At 41.4% G+C, this 13,725-nt stretch overlaps 1 protein-coding gene across 1 annotated transcript in view; it reads left to right on the top strand.

Moving 5' to 3' along the window:
• Nucleotides 1–13,725, top strand: part of thsd7aa (thrombospondin, type I, domain containing 7Aa) — a 160,070-nt gene that overhangs the window by 134,695 nt on the left and 11,650 nt on the right. Inside the window, exons 23-27 of the mRNA XM_029514874.1 lie at nucleotides 6,553–6,726; nucleotides 7,394–7,489; nucleotides 9,554–9,636; nucleotides 10,226–10,439; nucleotides 13,308–13,395. Of these exons, the coding sequence (XP_029370734.1) occupies nucleotides 6,553–6,726; nucleotides 7,394–7,489; nucleotides 9,554–9,636; nucleotides 10,226–10,439; nucleotides 13,308–13,395 (655 nt within the window). The remainder of the gene's footprint in view (nucleotides 1–6,552; nucleotides 6,727–7,393; nucleotides 7,490–9,553; nucleotides 9,637–10,225; nucleotides 10,440–13,307; nucleotides 13,396–13,725) is intronic.

Genomic DNA, 13,725 nt, shown 5'->3' on the forward strand with positions numbered 1-13,725 from the left:
TGTTATAACACTATTCTCATTGAGATGTTTTAATTCTGGTGTAGATAAAGTTTTTTTCAAAATTTTTGAAAAGCAAGAGAGATAGGAAAATAGTTCAGTCTTGTAACGCTTTTTCCGTTTTCAGGTCGTGGGGCATGCCAGAGCCAATCCCAGCAGACTCTGGGCGAGGGCAGGGTACACCCTGCAAGTCCATCACAGGGCCAGCGCACAGAGACACACAGAGAAGAACAACCACTCGCACTCACATTCAGACCTACGGACAATTTAAGCGTCACCAGTTAACCTATGAAGGAAACTGGAGTACCCAGAGGAAACGCATGCAAACTAATTTAGGAGAATAAAAAAAATAAATAAAAATAAAAAATAAATGCTGAAATAAATACTTATGTTCATCAAAAAAAACAAAAAACAAAACATATTTCAGCTTCTCAGTTTCAAAATGGACATAAACTAATTAGTGACCCGTATGAAATTTCATGCAGCTTATTTTTGCAACCATAGATGCTTCTCTTTCTAATAAAAATCAATATCAACAAGAAAGGGAAACTAATAAGGATGCGGGCATCGTTCTTATTGTCTGCCCTAAATAAAGGTATAACTTTTGCTATTTTAAGATCGTTGGGAACAATACCGGTTTTCATAGATCAGCCTAAAATTATGATTTGAATTATGAGAGGTCCAAGAATGTAATTACATACCTCTTTTACTAATAAACTACTAATATCATCATGGCTAGCAGAAGCATTTTTTTTAGTCTTTTAGTGATATCTCTGATTTCATTTATTTGCGGTGGCTCAAATTCTACCTTACATGGATATTGTTGTTCTGAGAGCTCCAAAATTGGTACCCAAGGTGTTACCAATTTTTATATTTCTTTAAGAAATATGTTTTTATGCTGAACGTGAAATACGCACACATTTATTTTTATTTCATTTCTTTTAAATTAGTTCTCCTCATGTCTGTGTGCTGCGTGCGTCCAAAGACATCCAAAGACATGCATGTCTAGGTTAACTGGTGACTCAAAACTGTCCGTAGGTCTGAATGTGAGTGCGAGTGGTTGTTCGTCTCTGTGTGTTGGCCCTGTGATGGACTGGTGACCTGTCCAGGGTGTGCCCCGCCCTGGGAGCTGGGATTGGCTCCAGCACCCCCTGCAACCTGGAAATGGCTTTGCTAGTGAGACAGCTTTCCTTTTCCGTATTAGCAAGTACAATGTCTGATTAAAATGAGGTGTGATCTCCAGAAGAAACCTAGAGGCTTGACCACCACCTGGAGGATCTTTGCTTGCAGAAGTGTTCAACTTCAGATCAGATCATGGTCTTCTTCCTGGCTAGTTCCCTTATTGAGGCGTTGATACTCTGATCCCCTTTCTCGAGTAGAACCAACCTTGTCTTGAACTATGTCTGTGTATTTCCAGAGTGACATCTTGGCTTTAACTTCAGGAGCAGCTGGGCCGACTTACAAACTTTGATAATTTAAAAACATTGGTACATACTGCTAAGCCTGATGCCTGAGCTATCTCTGAATTCAAGCTTGAGAAAAGAAACACTGATTTTGATATTTTGATACCAGGCTGCAATGTATTTTGTCAGGACAGTCACCAAGGGAGGTGATTTAGTTATAGTATATTAGAGACCATCTGCACTGTTCTGTTGCTATTTCTAAGTCCCTAAGCAGTTTGAGTTACTGTTGTTAATGCTTAAACTCTCAACAAGTTTCTCTCTCACTGTTGTTGTCTGTCATTGAGCACCTTCTGCCCCAGCCTTTGTGCTAATAGCATTAAGTGAACCTCTCATACCTCATCCTCGTAATTTATTCTTCTGCACAATCTAAACAGGGATATGATCAACCCCCGAGACACAGTTTTGCAGCATGCTCTAAACCTTTTCCAAATTATCTTGGAATGTACCAGACCCAACCCAAATATCTTTCCTTCCCCATGCTGCTCATTCTTGCCAATGCCCAATCGAGTTATGAATTAGGAATCTTCAGCCAAGTGAGTGGTCACTGCACCATTGTATGCACATGCTCTGGCTGTTCAGAAAAATGGCCGCCATGACACCTACAAAAAAAAACTAATTATAGTGTCAGTCTGACCAAAACTGGACTTTTCAAGTACATGTTAACATGTTAGCTCGGCTATTATTGAACAGAAGTCAGACTAACACACCCAAATAATGTGATTGAAGGTCGTTCTACTGCTGCATGTATATGGACAATTGGACTGGAGTTGGAGGAGGTGATCTGCGCATGTGCTTAAGTTTCACGCCAAGCTATGACCCAGAAGTTGAACAGCATTTAAAACGCAAACGTAGGAGGTCAGACAAAAGCAGCCGGCTAACGTGGCAAAGTTATGTACAAATTTACAAGATGTTATCCATCGTCGTGCCAGTTTACCTCAGAGTCGCTAACTTGCTAGCTCACCGGTCTTTGTTTCTTTCCACCTCTGTTGTGGTCTAATATGTCATGAGTCAATCGGAAGTGACCCATTACCCATAAGTCAAAAGAGTGCGTATCGCCAGGAATCGTAGCTGAGGCGACATGATTTCAACAAATAAATCGATTTCACTCCCGTGCGTGTATACTGGGACAAGGGCAGAAGTCCGATGAGAAGGGTTTATCGAGCTATAACCATAGCTCGGTTTAACTGTGCATGTAAATATGCTTATTGTGATCAAACGCTCTCTGAAGAACTTTGACATGCAGGCCTTTCTTCTTGGTGTTGCAGCAGTGTCTTGGGTCAGAATCAATTTTATCCTTTCCTTAGATGATGCCTGGTCTAATTTCAAAAATACATTCACTATTATCAAACATCACCCTCTGAAAAAGATTCAGGACCAAGAATCAATACCGTCCTTGGCTCTCCAAAGAGATGGCGAAGCTTATCCATCAAACGAAAACCCTTTGTTGGAAAGCCAGTTCTTTCCAGTCTCCTGTCAATTGGCTTGCCTTCAGGCAATGCAGGAAAAAAAACACTCAAGCGATCCCAAATTCTCCTACTTGAAGGAAAACCTCACCACTTGTGGTTCTGATGCAAGACAGTTTCAACAGTCAAGTGGCTGGAAAACAAATACCAAACTCTATGGTATTCAACAGCACTGTTAACACCGATAAACCTTGTGTGGCCTCTCTCCTCAACCATCTCTTTGTGAACTCAAACAAAGAACCTCACTACTCTAGACCCCGTTAAGACCTCTTCTGTTACTCAGCCATTCCCCATCCATCAATACTGGCTCAGAAGTGCAGGACAAACTGGATCCTTAAGCTGGATCCGAATAACTCTGCTGGTTTTGATGGATTTGAGCCAATGTTCTTAAAAGCATCTGCTCATATTAATACTGTTCCCATCACAACAATATTTAAACTGCCTCTACAGCTCTCTTTTTTCCATCCTGACCGGAAATTGGACATGATTTCTCCCCTCTTCAAATAACTAAGCCACTTCCTTGTTTCAAACCATATTCTGTCTGACCTGCAAGCTGATTTCCACCATAACAGTTTTTTTACCCAAACCTGTTGGATCCAGGATCCATTTGTATGCTAATGACTCCATCCTATATTGAGTTTGCCCTTCTTTCCACGCCACCAGGTCTGTCCTTCAAGTGAGCCTCACCTCTGTTAAACAGTCCTTTTGCAACCTCTATCTCTGACGCTAATGAGAAAAAATGCATCGCTTTTAGTCAGAAATATGATGCCTCCAGCCTTCCCAAAATCAATTATGCTGATGGTTCGGATTTGGATTATGTCAAATCCTGCAAATACTGCACCTAGGAATCTGGTTGGATTCATCAGTCTTTTGCCACATGCATTAACAGCCTTCAGACAAAAGTCAAAGCCAGACTGCCTTTTATCTTCTGCAATAAAACCTCTTTCACTCACACTGCCAAGCAGACTCTTGTTGAGATGACAATACTCCCAATTCTGGATTACAGTGACATCGTGTACAAAATGGCACCAAGTACTGCTCTCAAAACACAGGACACGCATCATCACTCAGCCATCTGCTTTGCTACTAATGCACCTTTCTGTATGCACCATTGAGATTTCCATAAACTGGTAGGCTGGCGTTCCCTTCATACCTGGCAGCTTCACTGCTTTCCCTTTGTCTATATGGCAATCCTGGGAAAGACACCACCCAATCTGTTATCTCTTTTTCACTTTGCCCTTAACAAACATCGCACTTTCGAGCATGTGTCTTGACAGCGCAATTTGGTGAGCTTCAAGTGAATACATCAAATCAAATCAAATCGGATTTATTTGTATAGCACCAAATCAAAGTTACATCAAGGCACTTTACATAAAGAGCAGGTCTAGACCAAACTCTTTATAAAATTATTTAAAGAGACCCAACAGATCCCCCGATGAGCAAGCACTTGGCGACAGTGGCAAGGAAAAACTTCCTTTAAGAGGCAGAAACCTCGAGCAGAACCACGCTCAGGGGAGGCGGCCATCTGCCTTGACCGGTTGGGTTGAGAGAGGGAGAGGGAGAGAGAGAGAGAGAGAGAGGCATTGGAGGAGGGGTGTAGGCAGGAACATGTTGCTGCATGAAGTTCATGGAGTTGAGCTGTAGTACAGAATTCATGAAATATGGGACCAGCAGGTGTTGTAGGAACATGGGATGGTGATGAGTCACCACCTGCAGGATGAGGACAGGGAGAGAGAGGAGAGGAACTGGGAGAGACAGAGACTTTGGCAGAACATGGTTAGTAAATGCAGTATAATTGCTTAGAACTGGGTTAAACTGTGTTTTTTAAGAAGCTCAGAACATCAAGCTCACCATTCCCAGGACCTCTATTTTTAGCCACTATTCCTTTTGCTTTGCAGTAGCAAATGATTGGAACACTTTGCAAAACAGCCTCAAACTTTCATCTTTTATATGTTATACCACTTTCAAGCTTAAAGCCCAACAGATAACTGATTGTTACTCTTGCTGATCACCCCAGATCACACCTACACACATACATTCATACTGGCACACATTACTTCTCCCTTCTTTCCTGTCATTGCTTGCTGATTTATCCTTGATCTTTTGAGGTTTCTCCAGTTATTATTTAACATGCTTGCTCCTATGCTCTTCTTTTCCTCTTTTTTGCATGCTTCGTATGATATATATATATATATATATATATATTTTTTTTTTTTTTTTTTTTTTCCCCCCCACTTGGGTCTCTTGGCCAGGGGATGGGGGAGTGACCTTCAGCTTAGGTCCTGGGTTAGAATCAAACCCGGGATGTTATGTTAATGTGGCATACACTTAAACAACCTGACTACCAGTGCTGCCAACATTTTCTGTTTTACACACCCCAGTATAAAAGAATGGAAGCTAAACTACCATGCTGATGAGGACAATCGTGTCCCCAACTCAGAGGCTGTGGTCTATTGAGGTGTTACCCAGTTGGTTCTACAGGCTATTTATGGCTTTTCCCACCAGCTCTTACTCACTCTAGCTCTAACCTCACTTTTCCATAGCAAAGACATTGCTAAACAAAAGCTCCAGCTAGAAACCTATTAGCAACCTTTACACCAAGTAAATCTTAAAAAAAAAAAAAAAAAAACTTCAAGCCTCTTCGCTTTAACAGTTGCACCCTTACCTAATGCGTACATTAAATGGTGTAATCCTGAGTCCCTTTATCTGTGCTTTTTGCTACCATCTTATTTTCATTACCAGTATACAATGAATCTTGGCATAGGCTATGTATGCTATGAAGGATCCAGCTATTGGAGCCCTTGTTTCCTAGGAAAAAGAAGGCAGTTGTTGGCTAGATAAAATGGAGTGGGGCAGCATGGCGCTGAAGTCATTAGCAGGTTGGACTCCCAGGCCTGGAGCCTTTCTGTCCAGTGTTTGCATGTTCTTCCCATGCCCACATTGTTTTATTCTGGGTGTTACAGTTTCCTCCCACAGTCCAAAGACATGCAGATGTAGTTTAATCAGTGTCACTAAATAGCCAGTAGGTGTGAGTTTGAGTGTAAGTGGTTGTTCATCTTTGTCTCTCTCTGTGTTGGCTCTGCCATATCCAGGCGACCTGTCCAGGGTGTACTTGACCCTTGGCCGCAGCATTGGCTGGGATTGGCTCCAGCAGCCCTTGAAACCAGGAAATAGATGGTAGAAAATGAGTGAGCGAGTGAGTGATCAGAAGGGGCCTTCAGGCTGGAACAGTCTCGGAAAGCACAATCCATCTTGGAACCAAACCATTAACCATTAACATATTTTCTGGAATTACCTAAAACATGCATTTTGTTCTGTATTCTATTTATAGGGTTACACAGTCCGTCACAGCATTGCTTACAAAAGCAGTAATATATAAGGCTAGTTTTGCCTCCACTATCATAATCAACTGCTGTTTGGCAATCTGAAGGAATAAAAAAGTTAGATTTTTAACTAAGATTTCTTAGTCATAACTTGAATATTTTAACATAATTATGCTACAATCAAATTAAAAATGATGTAAACACATTTGTTTAGGGAAGAAGAGCTTTAATTATGCCCCTTCTAAAAGTGCTTTCCCTAAAGAACATTTCTTTGGTTATCATTGTTGAGCTCTATATATTCTGCAGGAGAGTGCTACTTGAAGGAATGGACTGTTTGGAGCCCGTGCCAGCTTAGCTGTGTCAGTGGGGATGACCTGGGCTTTGGCTCAGTCCAGGTCCGATCCAGAGCCGTGGTGGCCCAGGATCCAGAGAACTTGCTTGAGTGTCCAGAACAGGAACTGGAGGCACGGCCATGCACAGGTTAGTCCAGCAGAGTTCTGAGTCTAACTTTATTTTAAATAAACTGTCTATTTCTTCAGAGACTCAAAGTCAATCACAACACAGTGTTACGACAAGCTCGTTTGGGGAAAAGGAAGTAACATAAAAACTCGGTGATAAGGAGGTAAAATAAAAGGTGTTTATTAATAAAAGTAAGCAGTTAACAAAAGAAGGTGGCCAACGGGGAACACAAAAGGGCCACAGTCAAAACATCAGCACAAAATGAAAAGACGAAACCAACTAAAAGCGTACAACAAAATGTCTAAGAAGGTAGATCTTAGTTAAGCACAAGGATTCGGGGCAAAAGCAAATGGCCACAGCGCGACGGGGAGTCAGAGTATGGGGAAACCCAGCTGGCCCAGAAAAAAGGATTGACAGTTGTCTTATACTCGGGGGTGGAGTCAACAGGCGGGCCCAGCTGATCAGCTGTTCGGCTACAACTGGAGCAGCGAGGGCGCAAGGTAGGTGGAGCCGCTCCCGGGGAATTCCTGATGACGTTGGTATCCCCCCCTCTCGCAGGATCCGCCAGGTGGTCTGCTTGAAACAACCACTGAGAGAGACAGACAGACAGATCCCCAATATTACGGCAGCAGCCGTAACACACAGTTTACATTGTTATTGTCTCTGAAGCTAGGGTTTTTTCTTGCAGATGGCAAGTGTTTTGAATACAAATGGAGGACTGGACCATGGAGAGGCTCATCTCGCCAGGTCTGGTGTCAACGCTCAGATGGACTAAATGTCACAGGTAAGCTGCATGACTCAGACATTTGTACCTCCCCGTAGTTATGGTTGGTATTATGTTATATTTAGCACTTCCAATATAAATGATTATTGTGTGACAGCAACTTATGAATATTGAATGTTATTTAGAGTGATTTTAAATTGATTAAATGTTCATCAGGGTGACAGCCTGTCAAACTGTTCTTGTGTTTTTGTTATGCAGAAGAACTGTAATAGGTGTGGCCACGTTTAAAGCTATACTGTCTGCCTATTTCCTCAGTCTACAAGGCCTAAACAGAGGTCCATTGCAGTATATTGCTGTGTTGTATTGTGCATAAAAGCGATTGGATGGTGTTGTTAAGCTGAATCAGCAGCTGTTGTGACAGGTTGAACTTCATAAGCTTGAGAGAGTTCAGCAGGAGGTTGAGGAGGTCATCATCTAATTAGAAGGTCCATGGTTTGATATCCTCCAGTCCACATGTCATAGTGTCCTATCAGCATGTCACATTGAATTCATAGCAGTTCAGCACATAGATCCAAGAGCATAGCTGGAGGGAATCTAAAACGGCTCATAAGACAGTTATCATCATGAACCAACAAGTCTTTATGGCCCCTGAAGACCTTCTCCCTCCTAATTCTGCCATTGGCATAGTCCTCCAGCAGTACCGTGGTGCAACATTACGCACTGGGCTCACAACTGTATTTATAGGTTCACAACAATCAGACTGATAACCAGTTAGTGCTAATCCCCACCACGAAAAATATTCTTTAGACTGAAGTGTGTGAATGTTACCCTTTTCTTTATGCCTGGCTTGTTATAAAAAGCATCAAGTAGAGCTGACAAACTGAGAACAGGAAAGTATAACGATTGTTAATGGCTTTGCTTTCCAAATTTTCATTAGCATTTGATTGTGTTCACAGTATACAGGAAAATATGTTATTTACATGTTAGGCATATAATTTATGAGCCATCCTCTCCTCCTCCTGTATTCTGGGAGTGGACAATATGAAGGAGAGACGGTGGTGATGAAATAGAGAAGGGATTTTGATTAGAGAGATGTTCTGCAGATTGTTAACTGCAAATGTCAACACTTTGACGAGTCTCTTGTGATGCAGTTGCTTGGCATGGAGAGAGCAAGTCGGAAGACACACAACACTGGGGGGGCTCCAAATCTGATGGGTTGGGTTGGCACCAGCCTCACCTTCCTCCAAAAAGAGAGATTGTTTTATGGGGATAGCTCTGATAATATCAAGACAATTTTTAGTTTAAATATTTTCAATATCAATGCGGCCTACATAAATCCCACAGATGTCCTGACAGCTCTACTACATGACTTGTGCTGTGCGTAGAGGGATGATAATTTGGATCAAGGTCCTCAAATCATCAAGCCTGTTAGAATACCAGATAGTGTCTGAAACCTTCCTTGACAGTAAATTCTTGGAGGGTGCAATCAGATGAGTTGTAATCCATATAATATCTACAGTTAAAGCTTAATCCCAATGTCACTCATATGTCAGTATGGTCTCAAGTTACATCAAGCATTTATCAGCTAGTAGTTGATCTGTGTGGACAAATGAATGAATCTTTTCAAGGCACTTGGTTTAATCAAGCTGAGAGACATGTAATTTCTGGTTTAAGCAAATGTAGTGAATAAGGAATGTCATCATGCACAGGACTCCAGATGGTGTGCCTGTTTGTAGCTTCTCTGTTGGCATCCTGCATTTTATCCTGTTTTTATCCTATTTGGATCCAATGTTGATACAACTGTGTATTCTTGGAAGTTGTTTCTATTTTTCATAGAGGAATTTGGTTTGGGTATTAGAATTCAATTGGAATTTGTAGTTTTTAAGAAAATATTTGGATTTGATTGTAAATGAGGGTTCTGCTGCTGGTTATTGGTTATGCTATTTATGTGTATTTGCCTTGCAGGAACCAGGGTTTAGTTACTTTACATTTGATGTCCAGTGCATTTGCTATAGGACAATATGCTACTGTTAACAACAGAATTTTCTTCTCCCATCTTGAAATAAAATAACTTTTTCTCCACCTCTGGCACCTTTGTTTGACCTTTTGGCCTTTGCTCTCTAGGTGGATGCCTGCTGACTGCCAAGCCGATTGCTGACCGATCCTGTGACCCACCCTGCACCAAGCCACGTTCCGTTTGCACAGAGGTCAGAGATTACATATATTGCGTACATTTGTGCATATATTCAGTCACATCCATAGTATTGCTGCCTTACTGTCATAAGTTGTATTTTTAGTAAAACTCAGCTCAAAACAAACTGCTGAATCATTTTGAAGCACAAAAGAGAAGGTGTGCAATATTAGTTGGATAGTCAAAAGTTCAGGTTTGAGGTAGATTCTAAGAGTCTGAACACCTTATTTTTCTAGATGAAACAGGTGAAAAAGCACTCTTCAGCTACACACCTACAGGAGTCCTGAGATACTGTGCCTGAACACCATCTTAAATAAGTACAGCGGTGGATATATATATATATATATATATATATATATATATATATATATATAGTACAGTACCTCTTCCTTTAGTGGACTCTCCACGTGTTTTTCTAAAAAGTACCTTACATCATCTTGGAAACAATGGTGCCATAACTCTTTACTTAATTCCTTTCAGGTTGTATACCAATAATTCTTTCTAACAAGAGATGGCTCACAAAATTTTCTAAGCATGCAAATCCAACTGTGAGTTATGAGTACAGTTGATGCTGTTGTGTTAAACCTGCCTCCTTCATATATCAGGTGGGTGTGTGTGGCTGTGAAGAAGGCTACACAGAAGTGATGACATCTGATGGGCTGCTTGACCAATGCACTGTCATCCCTGTGCTGGAGATCCCAACTGCAGGAGACAGCAAGCCTGATGTCAAGACCATCCGAGCTTTTTATCCCACCCAGCCTGCAGCCAGCACACCAAACAGAGTGGGACGCATGTGGTTCCTGCAGCCCTTTGGTCCAGGTAACACAACTCAACAGACTGTGATATCCCACTCCTGTATCATAATACCATCACCTTTACTAAAAACAAGAGAGAATACATCATCAAATACACCAAACGTATTAAGTACTTTGAAACACTGGGAGTCTGGGCAGTACCACATTGGCATCACAGGTGTGTGGCTTTGAACGCTGTTTGGTTCATGTACAGCTTTATTCTGGTACTTTATAACCACATGTTCATTTATACAGTGCTGTGAAAAAGTATTTGCCCCCTCACCGATTTCTTACTTTTCTTGCACCTTTGTCACTTTTAGCCATTGCAGATCAAGCAAACATAAATATAAGTTTATAAAATAACTCACAAGCAAACACAAAATGTCAATTTTATTTATTAAGGGAAAAAAGACATCTGAACCTACATGGCCCATGTGAAAAAGTATGTGCCCCCTAAACCTAATAACTGATTGAACCACCGTTAGCAGCAACAACTGCAGTCAAGCTTTTGCGATAACTGGCAATGAGTCTTTCATATTGCTGTGGAGGAATTTTGGCCCACTTTTCTTTGCAGAAATGTTTTAAATCAGCCACATTGGAGGGTTTCTGAGCATGAACCGCCTTTTTTAGGTCATACCACAGCATTTCAGTTGGGTTCAGGTCTGGCCTTTGTCTAGGCCACTCCAAAACCCTCATTTTTTTTTAAGCTATTCAGAAGTGGACTTGCTGGTGTGCTTTGGATCATTGTCCTGCTGCAGAATCCAAGTGCGCTTCAGCTTGAAGTCACGAAAAATTCTCCTTCAGGATTCATTGGTAGAGAGCAGAGCTCATGGTTCCCTCAGTCGCAACAAGTTGTCCAGGTCCTATAGCCGGAAAGCAGCCCCAAACCATGACACTATCACCACCATGTTTCACTGTTGGAATTATGTTCTTTTTATCAAATGCTGTCTTCATTGTACGCCAGATGTAACGGGATGCCCTCCTTCCAAAAAGTTCAACTTTTGTTTAATCGGTCCACAGAATATTTTCCCACAAGCTTTGGGGATCATCAAGATGTTTTTTGGCAAAAGTGATATGAACCTTTATGTTCTTTTTTTGTCAGCAGTGGCTTTTGCCTTGGAACTCTGCCACGCATGCTATTTTTGCCCTGTCTCTTTCTTATGGTTGAGTCATGAACACTGACCTTTACTGAGGGAAGTGAGGCCTGCAGTTGTTTAGATGTTGTTCTGGGTTCCTTTGTGACCTCTTGGATCAGTCATTGCTGTGCTCGTGGGGTAATTTTTGTAGGCCGGCCACTCCTGGAAAGGTTCACCACTGCAACATGCTTTCTCCATTTGTGGATAATGGCTCTCACCGTGGTTCACTGGAGTCCCAAAGGTTTAGAAATGGCTTTGTAACCTTTCCCAGACTGAGATATGCCAATTACTTTTCTTCTTATCTGCTGAATTTCTTTGGATCGTGGAATGATGTCTTATTTCAATATGGCCTACTTCACCTTGTCAGACAGGTTCTGGTAGGTCTGGCAGCAATCAGGCCTGGGTGTGGCTATGAAATGAAACTCAGCTTTCCGCAATAATATGATGAATCACAGTTACTTTTTGTTTAGTTTTCACACAGGAACATGTAGGTTTGGACAGTATTTTTCTCTTAACAAATAAAATCCTTAGAGAAAAACAGCATTTTATGATCTGAAACAGGTGTGTGACACACATGCAAAAGTAAGAAATCAGGAAGGGGGCAAATTTATTTAGAGAAAACACAAGAAACTTGTGCGACAAAAAATGGACCAGACTCAGTGATCACCTTCCTTAGCAACAAACTTTCGCCCTGCTCTATGTTCCCTACAGATAATATCCAACTAGGCCAGTGAGTGGTGATAACTGTCATGTCTTTGGGGTCATCAGGTGGGAACCTCCTTTTGTCTGTGTTTCGTCTAGTTAGGCCCACAACACCTCCAGGAGGCTAGAGAGTGAACGCTGGCGTCCCAGAGTCACCCCCTAATGCCAGCCATCACCACTCCTCACACAGACATCTATCTCAAATGGCACGACTATCACCTACTCTGACCACCAACTGCTACAGTGAAAGCGGGGGGGGGGGGGGGGGGGGGGGGGTACAGACCCTGGTTCAGGTAGGGGACATGAAAGTATAGAGGGTGCAGGAGGTGGAGGCAATACAAGCTACACTAGCAAATTCAGCAACTAAACAGTCCTATACTCAAACAAAACCAACACACCAACACAGGCCAACTCCCCTGGGCTAACCGAATGGTGTTTAAGAGGCACAACCACAAAGAGAACTATCTCAAGCAGCACCACTGTCAACTACTCTAACCTCTCACAAACTGCACCAGTGAAAGGGGGGTGGGGATACAGACCCTGGTTCGGGTAGGGGGGAGAAATACAAGTAAAGAAATACTTTTTCACAGCACTGTACCTTTATGTTGGATTTACACTTCCATTGGACCTTATATCACAATTATCCAAGTTAATTGTGCAGTATAGTTAAGGTATCTGTTCATGTTGCCCAGTATGTTGTGGACTGTTGATCTTTGAAGCTTTGTGTCAAGAAATGTCGGCAGTTTGCAGTTTATTAGATACCTCTAAATGCTGATACTCTGTTAACCAATTCTATGAGCTGTTGATTCATCTGTATGCTCATAACTCAGATAGTAAAATATTTTATTTTGTCCAACTAATTAATGTTAATGAGTATGGACTAAATATCTAATAACCCTCGATATAAAACAGTACTGTTCAACAGCACCGCAGCACATACTCAAATCTGAGGATTATAAACTGCAATTGCTTTAACTACATGTGCCTAATCAATAGCTAACTGACTATCTATTGATTGTATGTAACAATCAGCATATGTGCGATTCTCCATGCAGATGGAAAGCTGAAGACCTGGGTGTATGGAGTGGCAACGGGAGCATTTGTTCTGCTCATATTCATAATCTCCATGACATACTTAGCATGGTAATGTACCAGCACTTTAAGGTTATTCTTGTGTTTCTCTCATATTTTTTAACTTCAATGTCATTTTAGTCAATATCATTATGTTCAATTACGTAATGAAATCAATCAGACAGGAAAAAAGCCATATCCAAAAACGGTATTGGTGCTTTTCAGTTATGGTCCAGCCACACATGAACAGAACAGCTGATGAAAGTAAAATGTTCTAAATCAAACTTGGTAAAATTACCAACTCATGTGATAAAACAATAATGCTGTGTTTACAAGAGACCTTATTTTGATTCAATTATTATCAACATAGTACGTAGACTTTAAAGAGATGGAATTAAAAAA

This window comes from Echeneis naucrates, chromosome 11 (assembly GCF_900963305.1).
Source record: "Echeneis naucrates chromosome 11, fEcheNa1.1, whole genome shotgun sequence".
Taxonomy (NCBI): Eukaryota; Metazoa; Chordata; class Actinopteri; order Carangiformes; family Echeneidae; genus Echeneis; species Echeneis naucrates.